Consider the following 19413-nt stretch of genomic DNA (forward strand, 5'->3'; position numbering starts at 1 on the left):
CAATGTTGTGTAGCAACAGACAGGGCGTGTAACTTAAGCCATACACATTCATACTCACTCACACACACCCACCTACTCATTCAAGGGTTTTTCTTAATTTTGACCATTTTCTACATTGTAGAATAATAGTGAAGACATCAGAACTATGAAATAACACATATGGAATCATGTAGTAACCAAAAAAGTGTTAAACAAATCAAAATATATTGTATATTTGAGATTCTTCAAAGTAGCCACCCTTTGCCTTGACAGCTTTGCACACTCTCGGCATTCTGCATGGAGTGGTGTAACTGTGATAACACACAGGCCAACCAGAATGCTGTGGTAGCCATGCTCGTCAAGTGTGCCTTGAATTCAAAATAAATCACCTACAGTGATGCACCCCAACACCATAACACCTCCTCCTCCATGCTTCATGGTGGGAACCACACATGCGCAGATCATCCGTTCACCTACTCTGCGTCTCACAAAGACACAGCAGTTGGAACCAAAAATCGCAAATTTGTACTCATCAGACCAAAGGACAGATTTCCACCGGTCTAATTTCCATTGCTCTTGTTTCATGGCCCAAGCAAGACACTTCTTCTTATTGGTGTCCTTTAGTAGTGGGTTTTTTGCATCAATTTCGACAATGAAGGCCTGATTCACACAGTCTCCTCTGAACAGTTGATGTTGAGATGTGTCTGTTCCTTGAACTCTGTGAAGCATTTATTTGGGCTGCAATCTGAGGTGCAGTTAATTGATGATTTCTGAGGCTGGTAACTCTAATGAATTTATCCTCTGCAGCAGAGGTAACTCTGGTTCTTCCTTTCCTGTGGYGGTCCTCATGATAGCCAGTTTCATCATAGTGCTTGACGGTTTTTGCGACTGCACTTGAAGAAACTTTCAAAGTTCTTGACATTTTCCGTATATTGACTGACCTTCATGTCATAAAGTAATGATGGACTGTCGTTTCTTTTTGCTAACTTGAGCTGTTCTTGCCATAATATGGACTTGGTATTTTACCAAATAGGGCCATCTTCTGTATACCACCCCTACCTTGTCACAACACAACTGATTGGCTCAAACGCCTTAAAAAGGGAAAGAAATTCCACAAATTAACTTTTAACAAGGCACACCTGTTAATTGAAATGCCTTCCAGGTGACTACCTCATGAAGCTGGTTGAGAGAATTCCAAGAGTGTGCAAAGCTGTCATCAAGGCATAAGGTGGCTACTTTGAAGAATCTCAAATATAAAATATATTTTGATTTGTTTAACACTTTTTTTGGTTACTATATGATTCCATATGTGTTATTTCATAGTTTTGATGTATTATTATTATTATTCTACAATGTAGAACATAGTACAAATAAAAAATAACCCTTGAATGAGTAGGTGTATTCAAACTTTTGATTGGTACTGTATATATATTAATAAGGAGACACAGCATATGTAGTCAGTTTCGACATTGCTAGTTTGCTTCCTTTACCTAACTGAATCTGTGCATGTCATACACAAGTATGGATACCCAAAACGGACATCCTATTACATGATATACTCACTGTTGGTTTCAGAAACAGGGAAGCATTTGTCCACCATGGCCATGTATTTCTCTTCTGTGGTGAGCACTGTGCCCCCTGTTGGCAGCAGCTTGTGGCGCGGGGGCACACCCTTCACAAAGGTCTGGAAGAAAGGAGTCACTGCACGAGGTCTATTTCAATTTTTCTGTTATTTATTTAGCTCAAATACTGTATACACTTTTCTTATGCTGCTTATTCATTCACCTATTCAGACAAAATGTCTCCCCAATTTKTTTTATTTTACCTTTATTTAACTAGGCAAGTCAGTTAAGAACAAATTCTTATTTTCAATGACAGCCTAGGAACAGTGGGTTAACTGCCTGTTCAGGGAGAACGACAGATTTGTACTTTGTCAGCTCGGGGATTTGAACTTGCAACCTTTCGGTGACTAGTCCAACACTCTAACCACTAGGCTACCCTGCCGCCCCAATGACTATGTCCTCCTTATGGCTGTTAAAAAGAGTGTCATAAGAGTGTCCTGCTCACCTCGAAGCTGCTGTGGCACTCCAGGCAGTAGTTGCCACGCACCACCACGTACCTCTCTTCCCACCTGGTTGCTTCAAAATGAAGGACTTGTTCCTCATACAGCACCTCCCCCGCCTCCGGAGGACCCTGGATCAACACAGAGATTATGTCTTGATACCATGTCCTCAGCGGTAATCAATGGAGAGATCCATTGAACACATACGCACACGCACACACTCACACACACACACACACACACACACACACTCCTTACCCTCTGTTTAAGGAGCTGTTTTGTCTTCTCTTTTGGCTCCTGCAGCTCATCCTGGACTTGGGAGAAGAAGACCACAGAGTACTGTGTCCTGTAGTGGGGACCGAACTCTTTCAACTCTGCCTCTGCACAACCTACAAACAACATCACCCAAACATACAGTAAATAGCATTATACACTAAATATACAAAACATTAAGAACACCTGCTAGTAGTCCCATAATTGAGCGGAAAAAGGGGAAGTTCTAAAGGGGCCGCTTCATGAGGTTTACTTCAAATGAATCAATATGTATATACTTTTTTTAAAGTTGGCATATTAGATTTTATTGTTTAAAAAACGTATGAAAGAGATTAGTGTTTTTTCACTATCTAATCATGACATGGGGTTATTCAATGACAGACATGTATTTGGTTCAAATCTATCACTTGATGGTTTCATTTTAGAGAGACAAATAATCATGTTTTTTTGCATAACGCTACAGTATATATCCGCCTCACTTTTACRGAAATAAGTAGTACTGCTAGGTTTATCAACATCAAAGTTAGTGCATTCATCTTAAGATAGCTAGGTGAGACAACCACATATCAGTCAAATATACAGGATATGAACATTCCATTCCAGCTAAAAACTGTATATATAGCATTTAGCAAAGAAATCTAAAATCTAGTAATAAAACATCTGAGAACAGTAACATTTTACACACACATAAGTAAAATAAATAATTTCTGGTATACAAATTCCCCTGGCTACGGGAGTGGATTGTGTCTCCCCCTCCGCCAACCCCTCTTTTACGCTGCTGCTACTCTGTTTATCATCTATTCATAGTCACTTTAACTATACATTCACACACATATCACCTCAATTAGCCCAACTAACCGGTGCCCCCCGCACATTGGCTACCCGGACTATTTGCATTGTGTCCCGCCCACCCCTCACCCGCCAACCCCCTCTTTTACGCTGCTACTACTTAACTATATGTACATATTACCTCAATTAGCCCAACTAACCGGTACCAACTATATATTGCCTCGCTACTGTTATTTTCACTGTCATTTTACTGTTTTCTTTTCATTTGTTGTTGTTTACCTAATACCTATTTTTTGTTTACCTCATACCTATCTTTTACTTAAAATTTGCACTGTTGGTTAGGGCTTGTAAGTAAGCATTTCACTGTAAGGTAACCTGTTGTATTCAGCACATGTGACAAATGAACTTTTATTTGACTTTGATTTGAAAATGCCACGGCACTATCTGATGTGTGGAGACATTTCACTGCAGCTAATGTGGAAGGAAAAGCTGTGTACATTTGCAAATACTGTCCCAAATGCAGAATCATCTGGCCAGGTGCATAAAGTTTCCTCAGTGCTCACAACACGCAACCTCTGACAAAAGTCCCTCTACTTCTATTCGATGTGAAAATGATGAATCAGACACCTTATCGATAGCAACAGCTCATGGTCCTCCTGGAATCAGAAGTTTTTTTGACTCAATGGAGAAACGTAGTCAGAGAAATGCTGATGAATGACTTACTCGAGCTGTGTACGCAACYGGTTCACCTCTGATGCTCACAGGCAATGTGTATTGGAAGAGATTTCTGAATGTTCTTYGCCCAGCATACTCCCCTCCAACCAGACATGCTTTATCTACTMATTTGCTGGATGCAGAGTTCAACAGAGTTCAAGTGAAGGTCAAGCAAATCATAGAGAAAGCAGACTGTATTGCAATCATCTCTGATGGGTGGTMGAATGTTCGTGGGCAAGGAATAATTAACTACATCATCTCCACCCCTCAACTAGTATTCTACAAGAGCACAGACACAAGGGACAACAGACACACTGGTCTCTACATTGCAGATGAGCTGAAGGCAGTCATCAATGACCTTGGCCCACAGAAGGTATTTGCACTGGTGACAGACAATGCTGCGAACATGAAGGCTGCTTGGTCTAAAGCGGAGGAGTCCTACCCTCACATCACACCCATTGGCTGTGCTGCTCATGCATTGAATCTGCTCCTCAAGGACATCATGGCACTGAAAACAATGGATACGCTCTACAAGAGAACCWAGGAAATGGTTAGGTATGTGAAGGGTCATCAAGTTATAGCAGCAATCTACCTCACCAAGCAAAGTGAGAAGAATAAGAGCACCACATTGAAGCTGCCCAGCAACACCCGTCGGGGTGGTGTTGTCATAATGTTTGACAGTCTCCTGGAGGGGAAGGAGTCTCCAAGAAATGGCCATATCACAGTCTGCCGATACRGACAGCCCCATCAAGAGGATCATCCTGGATGATGTATTTTGGGAGAGAGTGGTAAGCAGCCTGAAACTCCTGAAACCTATAGCAGTAGCCATTGCACGGATTGAGGGAGACAATACTATCCTGTCTGATGTTCAGACTCTGCTTGCAGATGTAAGAGAAGAAATCTGTACTGCCCTGCCCACTTCACTATTGCTCCAAGCAGAGGAAACTGCAGTTCTGAAATACATCAAAAAGCATGAAGACTTCTGCCTGAAGCCCAYATACGCCGCAGTGTAGTGTACATGTTGGACCCCAAGTATGCTGGCAAGAGCATCCTGTCTGGTGTAGAGGCCTATCAACAAGGCCTATTGTGTCATCACTACCRTGTCTCGCCACCTAGGCCTGGATGTGGGCAAGGTTCTTGGCAGCCTGGCGAAGTACACTTCCAAGCAAGGTGTTCCGTTCCCCAGTTTCTGTGTTGTTGTGGATTTGTATGTGCTTATGTGTGTATTTCAGGAAATGGCTTCCTGAAGTCCTAAGCAGCTGATTGGTCGGCCCCATTGATGATTGGAGCTCTGACCCCGCCCTCTCGTCAGGAGATACAGCTGTTTTCAATTACCGACTCCTTCTGCAGCTTTAAAATCCCRTGTTCCTTTGTTAGGAGGGAGCTTCTTGCWATGTCCWGTGTTAYGTTGTYGGTCTCGATGAWTTTTKGTAAWTTATTTTGTAGMYGGTCCTGCTGACGTTTGTGTATGCCATAGGACTGTGATTTTGATTAGTGAAATTGTTCACTTTAAGTTTGTATTGTTCTGTTTCATTTGTTCCCAGGGGGGAAGGGGAAGGGGAAGGCACCTTKGGAGTGCTTTGGCAGGAGGCCTGCGGGCATACATATACCCGTAGTATGTACTATGTCTATGCACACTAGGTAAGACCTGGGTGGCCCATCCCCTGTACTTTGGTTAGTGTGCTAGTTAGGTAAGTTGTGGGTAGGTAGGAGATAGGGCTCTTTTACTTTCTTTGCTTTGGTTCCGTCCAGCCCCTTTTCCCCAAATTACCGTGTGAAGAAATAAATTTGCTGTTAATGGTAATATATTCTGCMTCTGTTATCCTTTCCTGCACCTACAGTCACATACCTCTTTCACTCCAYGGGGAGGTGAGTGTAGCAGGGTGTTGCGTTCCCTCCAAGAGGCGTGTGTAACACAAGGGCTTTGGGATGGAGATGCAATATAGCAGTCGTGCCAACATGTCTCACCAGCCACCTGGTGGAAGGGACTTTGTGGATCTGAGGCTCTTTCCCCTGTTGCCTCCATCATCCTCCAAATCCCAACATCAGCYGCCTCGGAGCGCAACTGGTCCTTGTTTGGGAACACACACCAAAGCACGTAACAGGCTGACCAATACAAGGGTTGAAAAATTGGTGGCCATCTGGGAAAATGTGAGGCTTTTTGARCCTGACAACGATCTATCCTCAACAAGGTTGGAAAGTGACAGTGAAGATGAGGCCTCAGTCTGATGTTCAAGAGGTGGACATTGAGGAGGTCCAGGGAGAAGACATGGAAGCCTGAGAGGAAGACAACCAGAGCTTTAGTTTCTAGACTATCATTTAACAGATATATGCTGAAAATGTTTTTGAAGAGATGTGATGGATCATTGGGGATCCTTCAATATTCCCTTTTGTTCAGTGAAATCATYCCATGTGAAGAGTCAACTAATTTCATTAAAGTAAAATTCGTAACTAAATAATTGATTTCTATTGGAAGGATTTAATAATTTGCAATTGTCTACGTATAAGGTAAAAGGTTTGTATGTCTCCATTTGATATGGAAATATATCCAATGCAAAAAACATCTACATTTAAATTGTATTAATTTGCATATTTCTGTTTATTCCCAGGGAAAGTTTCCACCTGAATATTCCTCAATGTGCAATCCTACTAGTCACACACTCCCCCGCTGGCTGCCAGCCTGTCACATAGCGTTTGCATATCTGCTGAGCTTTGAAAGTTAAAACAATGATAAACAGTCGTGGTTTTACATACTAAGCTTCCTGCGATCAGGCTGGCCAATCCAGAGCTGGCTCACAGGGGGGAGTTTACAACTGTGTGTAAATAGTGTTCTGTTGAAGGAGGGCAAGCTCAACAGGCTATACCATTACATCATCCATCCACAACCCCATKTATTGCATTATGGAAAGGAGGTTCTGCAGCCTAATTCTGTGGAGTGGGTGTTGTCACAGTAAAAAGGGTTCTGTGCTCAGATGAGATTGTGAGGTGTGTTCTATTATCGTCATGACCTGCTCCTCAGTATCAGTTAGCAATAGTGTTGCTGTACTGGCGACCTCAAGTGATGTATTGACTGTGACAACATGTTTTCACTGCAGGCTTCAGCTGTGGTAGATATGACATAGCAGGGTGCCATGGGATGCTGGGATTAATGTAGGAAATAAGAATGTAACATCAACATTGATATTGAATGACAGCCAGAAGCAAGTCTAATATTTCCCCAATGAAAAATATATCTCTGCACTGTGTACTACAATAAGCATCTTTGTCCTCACAATGAGGAAATGCCTGGTATGTTGAGTAAGAGGGCTTTTGTGGACAATAGGTGTATTTTCTTTACAGCTACCTTATGCAGCACAACTTTAGAATTACAACCTGCAAGACAATGTATAGTAGTTCAGGATAGTAATATGTTAAACGCCACCTGGTCCTAGCCACAGCCATACCTGAGCTGCTAAGCTCACATATTTTGGGGTGTGATACTGCTCCCGGTTTCATTACGAGCTTTGGAAGCTTTTACATTTTCTCTTTACTGAGCCCAAGGTCATCCAGTCTCTGTGTCTCTCTCTCGCTCTCGCTCTCACTCTCTGACATTTGCTCTCTCTCTCTCTCTCTGACACTTGCTCTCTCTCTCTCTCTGACACTTGCTCTCTCTCTCTGACACTTGCTCTCTCTCTTGCTCAAGGGGTCACAGCCCACTGGGCACAAACTGGTTGAATCGACATTGTTTCAATGTAATTTGCCAACGTATTATGACATGGAATCTTGTTGGAAAATACATTGGATTTGAAAAAGTCATCGCCTGTTATTTGAGGGTGGCATTTCAAACACAGGACTATGTCATCATGGTAACCAAATTTCAACAGACAAACTTAGTATAAAATATGTTGAATTCGTACCCTTAAAACTACGTCAGATCTTCAGCGTTTTATCCACTATCAGAAAAGAACAATAGGCTGGACAGCACCTCCTACTGGATGATTTTTCTATCTACAGATACCCTTCGGTCTCCCATCCAGGGTTTAAACCAAGCCCAGTCCAGCTATTACATTGGTAATAGTCAGTGACAATGTGCTATCATAAGAATGACTGAAATTCTACCCTCAAAACAAGGGTTTACATTGATGCTTTTTTTTTCAAATCCAAAGTACGTAGACTCCACATYACAATTACGTCGAAACAATGTTGATTCAACCAGTTTGTGCCCAGTGGGCATGTTCAAGATAGCATACTTAGGTCCTCACAGGACTCTGGAGATCATCACAATTGCTGTAATAATCTGCGCAGAATCTCAAATGGATTTGGTCACTTGCATCTAAATGTACAGTACCAGTCAAAAGTTTGGACACACCTACTCATTCAAGGGTTTTTCTTTATCAAAATATTACCCAATTATCCATGTTGAAATGACGTAGGGCTGTTGCGGTGACCGTATTACCGCCACACAGGAAGTCACAAGTCATGAAGGCAGTCAAATTCCACGTGACCGTTTAGTCACGGTAATTAGGCTCCTCCATGCTCTGATGCTGCTGATGGTCATTAGTAGCCTACCAAACTTGCTAACTGCCTGGTATTAAGCACTCTATTATCCCTCTAATCACTCTGACGTCATTGCAAATGTAATCAAACACTTAATGAGAGCCCATGAGCTCATGTTGCGCAACATTTCTATAGGCTGTGCAATTGCGAGAGAAAACAGAGTGATGGCTTCCATTAAAAGGAGAATGATCCCATCAGCTTTCTATAGGCTAGGCATAATATATTTATTATCTTTCCTAATATTAAGAACATTGCTTATCTTTATAACATTATTATAGCCTACCTGGCTGGCATGAAAATTAACAACGGGGATAGCGTCCTCCATTCGCTATTTAAGTGAAAAGATGACATGCATTTTTTCCCCTGCCCCTGTTTYGAGACAGGTGCATGATATGATAATGGTCCATTCTAAATCAAAATAAATGTCACACATATATTATTTAGTGTATGTAAAGTAGAGGTCGACCAATTAATTAGGGCCGATTTCAAGTTTTCATAACAATCGGTGATCGGTATTTTGGACACCTTTATTTAACTAGGCAAGTCAGTTAAGAACACATTCTTATTTTCAATGACGGCCTAGGAACGGTGGGTTAACTGCCTTGTTCAGGGGCAGAACGACAGATTTTTACCTTGTCAGCTCGGGGATTCGTTTTTGCAACCTTCCGGTTACTAGTCCAACGCTCTAACCTTCTGCCTTACATTGCACTCCACGAGGAGCCTGCGTGGCAGGCTGACTACCTGTTACGCGAGAGCAGCAAGAAGCCAAGGTAAGTTGCTAGCTAGCATTAAACTTATCTTATAAAAAAACAATCAATCTTAACATAATCACTAGTTAACTACACATGGTTGATGATATTACTAGTTTATCTAGCGTATCCTGCATTGCATATAATCGATGCGGTGCCTGTTCATTTCTCATCGAATCACAGCCTACTTCGCTAAACGGGTGCTGATTTAACAAGCGCATTCGCGAAAAAGCACTGTCATTGCATCAATGTGTACCTAACCATAAACATCAATGCCTTTCTTTAAAATCAATACACAAGTATATATTTTTAAACCTGTATATTTAGTTAATATTGCCTGCTAACATTAATTTCTTATAACTAGGGACATTGTGTCACTTCTCTTGCGTTCCGTGCAAGCAGTCAGGGTATATGCTGCAGTTTGGGCCGCCTGGCACGTTGCGAACTGTGTGAAGTCCATTTATTCCTAACAAAGACCGTAATTAATTCGCCAGAATTGTACATAATTATGACAGAACATTAAAGGTTGTACAATGTAACAGCAATATTTAGACTTAGGGATGCCATCCGTTAGATAAAATACGGAACGGTTCCGTATTTCACTGAAAGAATAAACGTTTTGTTTTCGAAATTATAGTTTCCGCATTCGACCATATTAATGACCAAAGGCTCGTATTTCTGTGTGTTATGTTATAATTAAGTATATGATTTGATATTTGATAGAGCAGTCTGACTGAGCGATGGTAGGCAGCAGCAGGCTCGTAAGCATTCATTCAAACCGCACTTTAGTGCGTTTGCCAGCAGCTCTTCGCTGTGCTTCAAGCATTGAGCTGTTTATGACTTCAAGCCTATCAACTCCCGAGATTAGGCTGGTGTAACCGATGTGAAATGGCTAGCTAGTTAGCGGGGTGCGCGCTAATAGCGTTTCAAACGTCACTCGCTCTGAGACTTGGAGTAGTTGTTCCCCTTGCCCTGCAAGGGCCGCGGCTTTTGTGGAGCGATGGGTAACGATGCTTCGAGGGTGGCTGTTGTTGATGTGTTCCTGGTTCGAGCCCAGGTAGGGGCGAGGAGAGGGACGGAAGCTATACTGTCACACTGGCAATACTAAAGTGCCTATAAGAACATCCAATAGTCAAAGGTATATGAAATACAAATGGTATAGAGAGAAATATTCCTATAATAATCTCAACCTAAAACTTCTTACTTGGGAATATTGAAGACTCGTGTTAAAAGGAACCACCAGCTTTCATATGTTCTCATGTTCTGAGCAAGAAACTTAAACATTAGCTTTTCTACATGGCACATATTGCACTTTTACTTTCTTCTCCAACAYTTTGTTTTTGCATTATTTAAACCAAATTGGACATGTTTCATTATTTATTTGAGGCTAAATTGATTTTATTGATGTATTATATTAAKTTAAAATAAGTGTTCATTCAGTATTGTTGYAATTGTCATTATTACAAATAAATAAATAAGAATCGGCCGATTAATCGGTATCTGCTTTTTTGGTCCTCCAATAATTGGTATCGGTATCGGCGTTGAAAAATCATAATCGGTCGACCTCTAATGTAAAGACAAGATTAAATCAAGAATAGTCTGATGAGTGACAATATTAGCCTATCACTTGTGAGATGGTGCTGACAGAGATGTTTGCCTCGCTTCAAGTCCTTAGGAAACTATGCAGTATTCTGTTTTTTATGTATTATTTCTTACATCGTTGTCCCAGGAAATCTTAATTCTTATTACATACAGCCGGGAAGAACTATTGGATATAAGAGGGACGTCAACTTACCAACATTACGACCAGGAATAAGACTTTTCCAAAGCAGATTCTCTGTTTGGACCACTTCCGAGGACAATGGATCTAATCCCAGAAGCCGACCCAAGACAATGGCGCCGCAGATGGGGCAGACGGAGAGGCCTCCTGGTCGGGCTCCGTAGACATCGCCAACCGCTCCCGAATATACTACTCGTCAATGTCCAGTCTCTTGACAACAAGGTACACGAAACTCGAGCAAGGGTTGCCTTCCAGAGAGACATCAGAGATCGTAACATTCTCTGTTTCACGGAAACATGGCTCTCATATGTTGTCGGAATCGGTACAGCCACCGGGCTTCTCCATGCATCGCGCCGACAGAGATAAACACCTCTCTAGGAAGAGGAAGGGCGGGGGTGTATGCTTCATGATTAACGACTCATGGTGTAATCATAACAACATACAGGATCTCAAGGCCTTCTGTTCACCTGAGCCAGAATTCCTCACAATCAAATGCCAACCATATAACCTTCCMAGAGAATTCTCATCAGTTATCATCACAGCTGTGTACATTCCCCCTCAAGCAGATACCACGACGGCCSTCAAGGAACTTCAGTGGACTCTATGTAAACTGGAAACCATATATCCTGAGGGTGCATTTATTGTAGCTGGGGATTTTAACAAAGCAAATTTGAGAACAAGACTACCTAAATTCTATCAGCATATTGATTGCACTACGCGCGGGGGTAATACACTCGACCACTGCTACTCTAACTTAATAGGTATACTACTAGGTATTAATGACGCCACGTAAAATTTTGTGCTACACAGCATTCATAACCTAGCCCACAATGTCTGCTGTGTGGATTGAGCAGTCAACAAGTCGAGCAGTCATTTGAAAGAGTAAGAAAATTTCAGCGAGACAACTCAAAGGCGAAATCMATTAACGCCAAGATAATGGAATTCATTGCTCTTGACAATCAACCGTTCTCTGTCGTGGGTGATGTTGGCTTTYGCCGAYTRGWCGAGCACCGTTACACACTACCAAGTGCGCTATTTTTCAGATGTTGTCCTACCGGAGTTACACAGTAACTGCTATTAGCTTCACGACTGACATTTGGACCAGCGATATCAGCCCCATGAGCATGCTGAGTCTTGACAGCACAGTGGGTCCTCGAGGATTTCGTACTGAGGAAAGTCGTTTTGCATGCTCATGAATGTGCTGCTTGTCATACCGCTGCTGCCATTTCAATGGCATTTGAGAACATGTTTGAAACATGGAAACATGAACACACTAGCTAGCTCCATTCGAACAACTGACTCGAGAAATAAGGTCATCAACTGCGCCTGCAGCAGACGTGATACCCTCTGTCATGGCATTGAAACGCCTGCTCAGCAAAACTGCCGACACGGGCTGTGAACAAGCGATTCGGTGGCATTCTCGCTTTACTGTGTCGCCACCATGCTCGATGCTATGTACAAGGACCGCTACTTCGATGCAGACAAKAAACAGGGTTTATGTGAAATGTTACATACACAGCTGGACAAGATGGAAACGGACACAGTGACAGTRCGCACCGAGGAAGAGAGGCCACGGACAGACAGAGCTGAAACTTCACTGCTTGACATGTATGATGAAATCCTGGTTGAGAATGAAACGACTGAACAAATGAACAACGGAACAGCACAGCAAGTAAGTGAAAGAAAGAGGTTTTGAATATATTTTACTGGTAATGGGGACATACGTAATGGCCAACAAAATAACTTTTTGGTCAGTGTGTGTAAAATTATTTAACTAGGCAAGTCAGTTAAGAAGAAATTCTTATTTACAATGACGGCCTACCCCGGCCAAACCCGGACGGATGTGATACAGCATGGATTCAAACCAGGGACTGTAGTGACACCTCTTGCACTGAGATGCAGTGCCTTAGACCGCTGCGTCCATGTGTGTGTGTTAACTATTTAACTGTACTAGAATGCTTAAAAGGCAGCAAAAATTTTAAATATCGGTATTGTTTTTTTGGGGGGGGGGGCAAGGAAAATATTGGATGTCAGTATCGGCCAAAAATGTCATATCGGCGCATCACTATTAATGTACAATTATGCAAATMTCTGTTATTATTAATTTCAGATAGTTGTTTATGGTAGAGAATGACATGGCCAAAGCTTAACATCCGAAAGCACTGTCCATTAGCACCTGCTAACACACACACATACACACACACACACAAACAACAAATGAGAGAAAGAGAGAGATAATAATCCTTTGTCCACAGTCCCCACCCATATGTTTTTCAATAGACACCATGGTAACCTGAAGAGAGAAAGGTAAAACAGGTCCAGGAACTTTTTGACTGCTTCTCACTTTTCAGCTGCCTGCACGGCTAGAAGGGGTGACCTTACTTGATAAAGCCCTGCCAGATACAGACAAACAGCAGAACCAGGACTAGGGTGAAACTCCAAAAGGTTATTTCAGGAAGGTTCTATGAGGCTACTGTATAATTCCCATGACCTCCTCCTATGCTCCGATGTATATTTATTTGCTGTTCTCTCCACATCTCCAGTCTGTCTCAGGWTAGTGATGTAGCATGATGTATCCTACAGCCACATCACATCACACYACTGACCATCCACGCCTCCTGCAGATTTTGAACTTTTGATCTTTCTCAGATGACATTGACCAAGCAATTGGTGATTTGATATTTTTACATAGTAGGATCCTCAAGTGTTAGTCAAACATTCAGTACCAATCACAAATTTGACACACCTACTCATTCCATGTTTTTCTTTATTTTTACTATTTTCTACATTGTAGAATAATAGTGATAGATGAAGACATCAAACTTAATTTGTGGAATTTCTTTCCTTCTTAATTTGTTTGTGGAAGAGGAAGAGTCTTGGTAGTTTCAACTTTTTCCATTTAAGAATAATGGAGTTCCTGGGACCTTCAATGCAGTAAAAATATTTTGTACCCTTCCAGATCTGTGCCTCGACACAATCTGTCTCGGAGCTCTACGGACAATTCCTTCGACTTCATCGTGGTTTTTGCTCTGACATGCACTGTCAACTGTGGGACCTTATATAGACAGGTCTGTGCCTTTCCAAATCTGTCCAATCAATTGAATTTACTCTCCAATCAAGTTGTAGACACATCTCAAGGAATGATCAATGGAACAGGATCACACCTGAGCTCATTTTGAGTCTCATAGCAAAGGGTCTGAATAATATGTAAATAAGGTATTAATGTTTTTTATTTAATATATTTGCAAAAATCTAAAAACCTGTTTTCGCTTTGTCATTATGGGTATTGTGTGTAGATTGGTGATGATTTTTTTGTAATACATTTTGAATAAGGCTGTAACGTAACAAATTTGGAAAAAAGTCAAGGGGTCTGAATACTTTCCGAAGGCACTGTATCTGTATTTTCTTGACCAAGCATTAGGTGAAAAGATATGATGAATAGAAAAAACAGTTCGCACTGAGAAAGACATCAAGTACACTGGCAAAACTGGCTGAATCAAACATTGTTTCCACGTCATTTTCAACCCCGCCAAAAATATATGATGTCTTTGAATCAATGTGGAAAACTGATTGGATTAATAAAAGTCATTAAACATTTTCGGATTTTTTACACCAATTTAACCTAAATCCAAAAACAGGATGACTTTTGTTGTTGATTATGTGTTGAATTAACATTATTGACACTCAACAATTACCTAATCAAAACTAAGTTAACTCATCGTATGTGCCCAGTGGGTAGCAGCTATGCGATCAGTTGGAACAAAATATTGAAGACGCGTGTGAATTTAAAAAAAGTTAATTAAATTGGTTTGTAAAATTTGTCCGCGGAACAGAGTTGCGTAATCTTGCCACTCTCGCAGGTACAGACTACCACGCAACCGCGTCTGGAGCAGACAAAGTATGGCACATACATAATATTTTGGAAAAGTGTTCCTTTACCTCGTATGTAGTTGGATCCATGTTCATCTAGGAGACTAGAAGGTGATAACCCCATGTTGGCGAGCTGGTTTTGGAGAAGTCTACTCTCCGCAGGTATGGTTCACTCCTCAGGTGTACTGTGTCGCATCGATCGTGGCGCCGCACGGTGGAGACGCCTCTCTCTGTCTTCCGCTCAGTGACTGTCATTCAATGACAGGCGGGCGTGGACAGTCCAGCTGTTATTGTGAACTCCCYATCCCACAAGCGCGACTTCCTCGTTCTCGTTCATCATCTCGTTTATTCATCGGCCCCTAAAGATGTAGATTCGTATTGCCTCACGCCAGGAGGCAAGATAATAACCTCAGTCTGGTATGGAAAATACAAGACACCAAACAGCCGATTCCCACAAAATGGGAGCAGGCAGCCTCAATCAATCTTTCMTTTAGGGGGGGGCTTGTCCAACTCAAGCTGTCATAATAAAAAATATCACCCCCCTCCCCAAATGTAAAAATATTTTCACATGACCCTCCCCTTGTACTKTAAAATGAATTGAACACCCTCCCCCTCATATAATAAACTCAATATAATGTTTACGACCACGAATAACAATAAATGTAGCGACCCTACGTTTTTAAACGTTGATATCAACTTTGCAACATGCTATTATGGCACAGTTGATGACAGGCAGGGCTACGGTCTGAAGGTTCAGAGCTAGCCGACCACCACAGATGAGCTTACTGTTTCATTACTTCACGATCAGAGCTGGTTGCAGACAATGATCAGCTAGGAGGAATCAGATTTTCAAAATGTTGATGCCACATTTGTAATTATATAAAATATATGCAACAAATTTTCCACCAAGAGGTTTCTGTGCCAATGCATCACACAACCAATAAACAMAACACCTACTTCGGGCACTTCATTATCATGGTCTGGGTTTTCAACACTACAATAAATAAACTATGTCAATCTCGACAAACAGAAAACACATCCCTCCCTATCCTGTAGGCTTACCCAGTATCGAAGGCTTGGCTTGACAATTTCTAAATGTCATTAAAAACTTCTTCAGGCTAGGGTAATATTTTCTCAATTTCCGCCTGACTGAYGTGCCCAAAGTAAACTGCCTGTTACTCAGGCCCTGAAGCCAGGATATGCATATAATTGGTACCATTGGATAGAAACCACTTTGAAGTTTGTAGAAATGTTAAAATAATGCATGAGACTATAACACAATATAGATATGGTAGGGAAAAATCCAAAGAAACAACAGATTCTTTTTTTTTGAAACCCATGCTCTTACAATGGAAAGTATAGGGCAAATCCAACCTCTCCCAGATTGCAATTACTATGTTCTTCCTAGAATGTCAACAGTCTTTGTTCAGGTTTCAGGCTTGTTTCTTCCAAACAAAATCTGGAAGAATAATGAGTTTTAGTACTGGGATACAGACTTGGTTCGTGTATGTGCAGCGGACGAAGAGGACCACACCTGCTAATATCGCTTTCCTATTGAACATACTTCTTTCCGTATGAAATATTATAGTTTAATTACATTTTAGCGTATCTGAGGATTCAATAGAAGTATTTGACTTGTTTTAACAAGTTTAGCAGTATTTTTGGATTCCTTCTCTGCAGGTTGAACGAGTGGATTACTCAAATCGATGGTGCCAACTCAACAACTTTTGGATATAAAGAGAGATTTTATCTAACAAAAACGACACTACATGTTGTAAGCTGGACCCTTTGGATGACAAAATCAGAGGAAGATTTTCAAAAAGTAAGTGAATATTTCATCCGCTATTTGTGAATTTATGAAACCTGTGCTGGTGGGAAAATATTTTGAAGTGATATTCTATTTAAAAAATCAGCCATTTACAATAGTCATTTTACAACATTAACAATGTCTACATTGTATTTTTAATCAATTTGATGTCATTTTAATGGACAAAATTTGCTTTTTCTTTCAAAAACAAGGGCATTTCTAAGTGACCCTAAACTTTTGAATGGTAGTGTATATGTTATACAGTGGGGAGAACAAGTATTTGATACACTGAACGATTTTGCAGGTTTTCCTACTTTAGAAAGCATGTAGAGGATCTGTATTTATCATAGGTACAACTTCAACGTGAGAGGACGGAATCTAAACAAAATCCGAAAATCACATTGTCTGATTTTAAGTAATTATTTTGCATTTTATTGCATGATTCATAAGTATTTGATACATCAGAAAAGCAGAAACTTAATATTTGGTACAGAAACCTTATTGTTTTGCATTACAGAGATGCATACGTTTCCTGGTAGTTCTTAGACCAGGTTTTGCAACAACTGGCAGCAGGGATTTGGCCCACTCCTCCATACAGCCTTCTCCAGATCCTTCAGATTTCGGGGCTGTCGCTGGGCAATACGAACTTTTCAGCTCCCCCCAAAGATTTCTATTGGGTTCAGGTCTGGAGACTGGCTCGGCCACTCCAGAGGATCCTTGTAGTATGCTTCTTACGGAGGCCACTCCTTAGTTGCCCTGGGCTGGTGTTTTCGGGTCGTTGTCGATGCTGGAAGACCCAGCCAACGACCCATTTCAATGCTCTGTACTGAGGGAAGGAGGTTGTTGGCCAACGATCCGCGTGTAACATGCGTCCCTTAATCCTCCCCTCAATACGGTGCAGTCGTCCTGTCCCCTTGCAGAAAAGCCATCCCCAAGAATGATGTTTCCACCTCCATGCTTCACGGTTTGGGATGGTGTTCTTGGGTTGTATCATCCTTCTACTTCCTCAAACACGGCGAGTGGGTTTAGACCAAAAATTATATTTTTTGTCTCATCAGACCACATTGACATATCTCCCATTTCCTCCTCTGGATGTACAGATGGGTCATTGGCAACTTCAGACGGCTGGACATGCGCTGGCTTGAGCAGGGGGACCTTGCCGTGCGCTGCAGGATTTAAATCCATGACGGCGTAGTGTGTTACTAATGGTTTTCCTTTGAGACTGTGGTCCCAGCTCTCTTCAGGTCATTGACCAGGTCCTGCCCGTGTAGTTCTGGGGCTGATCCCTCAACCTTCCTCATGATCATTGAATGCCCCACGAGGGAGATCTTTGCATGGAGCCCCAGACCCGAGGGTATTGACCGTCATCTTGAACTTCTTCCTTTCTAATAATTGCGCCAACAGTTGTTTGCCTCCACCAAGCTGCTTGCCTTAATGTCCTGTAGCCCATCCCAGCCTTGGTGCAGTTCTACAATTTTATTTTTTCCCCTGATGTCCTTAACAGCTCTCTGGTCTTGGGCCATTGTGGAGAGGTAGTCTGTTTGATTGAGTGTGTGGACAGGGGTCTTTTATACAGGTAACGAGTTCAAACAGGTGCAGTTAATAAGGTAATGAGTTGGAAGAAACAGGAGGGCTTCTTAAGAAAAACAAACAGGTCTGTGAGAGCCGAAATCTTACTGGTTGGTAGGTTGATCAAATACTTATGTCATGCAATAAAATGCAAATTAATTACCTTAAAAATCAATACAATGTGATTTTCTGGATTTTTGTTTAGATTCCGTCTCTCCAAGTTGAAAGTGTGACCTAATGATAAACATTAGCAGACCTCTACATGCTTTGTAAGTAGGAAAACCTGCCCAAATCAGCAGTGTATCAAATACTGTTCTCCCCACTGGTATATGGCTTAATGCATTTCCTTGCTTTGATTTACGTGTATTTTGGGTATGTGTTGTGACACTGTATAGATATACTTGTTAGATATTACTGCACTGTCAAAGCTAGAAGCACAAGCATTTCGCTACATCCACAATAAACATCTGCTAAATACATGTATGTGACCAATAAAATGTTATTGATTTACACTTATTTTACTTCCAAGGTTCGTTTCATGGGGATTATTATGGTTGTCTCAATCATGTTATATACTTAGGCTATTGTAACAGGCATATGCTACCACTGTAGGCCTACTGCCACTGCCCAAGGGCATACCAGGCTTTCAATGCAACTGCCATTAGTGCTCACTTTTGCCACCAATGAACCCTGGTTAGAGTGTCTGTTGCAGCTTTCACTTACTTCCACTTAAAATTGGTGGCAAGCGTTGGATCACGTCCAGCTCACATCTAGTTATGTGATCTAGTGGTGGGAATCATTCTGTTTTCAACATTGTGTTGGGTGTAATTACATTGATATATCTCGTGAACAATGGATAGAAGTCGTCACTTACAGGTGTGATCAAGCCTTACATCAAAGTTGCCTGAAACTGAATGGAAAGTGCTATGCACTGACCAGTTATTATCAGAAGAAAATCCTCTGTGACTAAGTAATACTTTACCAGTCTGGACCCAAAACAAACACATTCTACACATTTACAAACTGTTTAAAGTGTTGTTACGACCATGGTGTTATTTTTGTTCCGAAGCTGAAATATCAAATAACCTGATAAATGAATCCACTCATATTGGAAGACAAATAATTTAAGTGTGTTATGGAGCAAAACACAACTATCCTTTTTTTATTGATAAAGACACAGTAATATCAATCACTGTTGATCATCCTGTTCTGATCTAGTGAGAATGGTAGTAGGATTTTCTACAGCCTAGAATCAAGGCCTTTCCCGTCATAAAGGACGAAGCTT

The 19413-nt window shown here is 41.4% G+C and overlaps 1 protein-coding gene across 1 annotated transcript in view; it reads right to left on the reverse strand.

The window, feature by feature from the left end:
- The window catches only part of niban1b (niban apoptosis regulator 1b), a 39014-nt gene extending 23838 nt beyond the window's left edge, over positions 1-15176 (reverse strand). Inside the window, 4 exon segments of the mRNA XM_070446000.1 lie at positions 1543-1663; positions 2047-2172; positions 2300-2430; positions 14822-15176. Of these exon segments, the coding sequence (XP_070302101.1) occupies positions 1543-1663; positions 2047-2172; positions 2300-2430; positions 14822-14876 (433 nt within the window). The 5' untranslated portion in view covers positions 14877-15176.
- Between the last annotated feature and the right edge of the window lie 4237 nt (positions 15177-19413).

This window comes from Salvelinus sp. IW2-2015, linkage group LG13, assembly GCF_002910315.2.
Source record: "Salvelinus sp. IW2-2015 linkage group LG13, ASM291031v2, whole genome shotgun sequence".
Taxonomy (NCBI): domain Eukaryota; kingdom Metazoa; phylum Chordata; class Actinopteri; order Salmoniformes; family Salmonidae; genus Salvelinus; species Salvelinus sp. IW2-2015.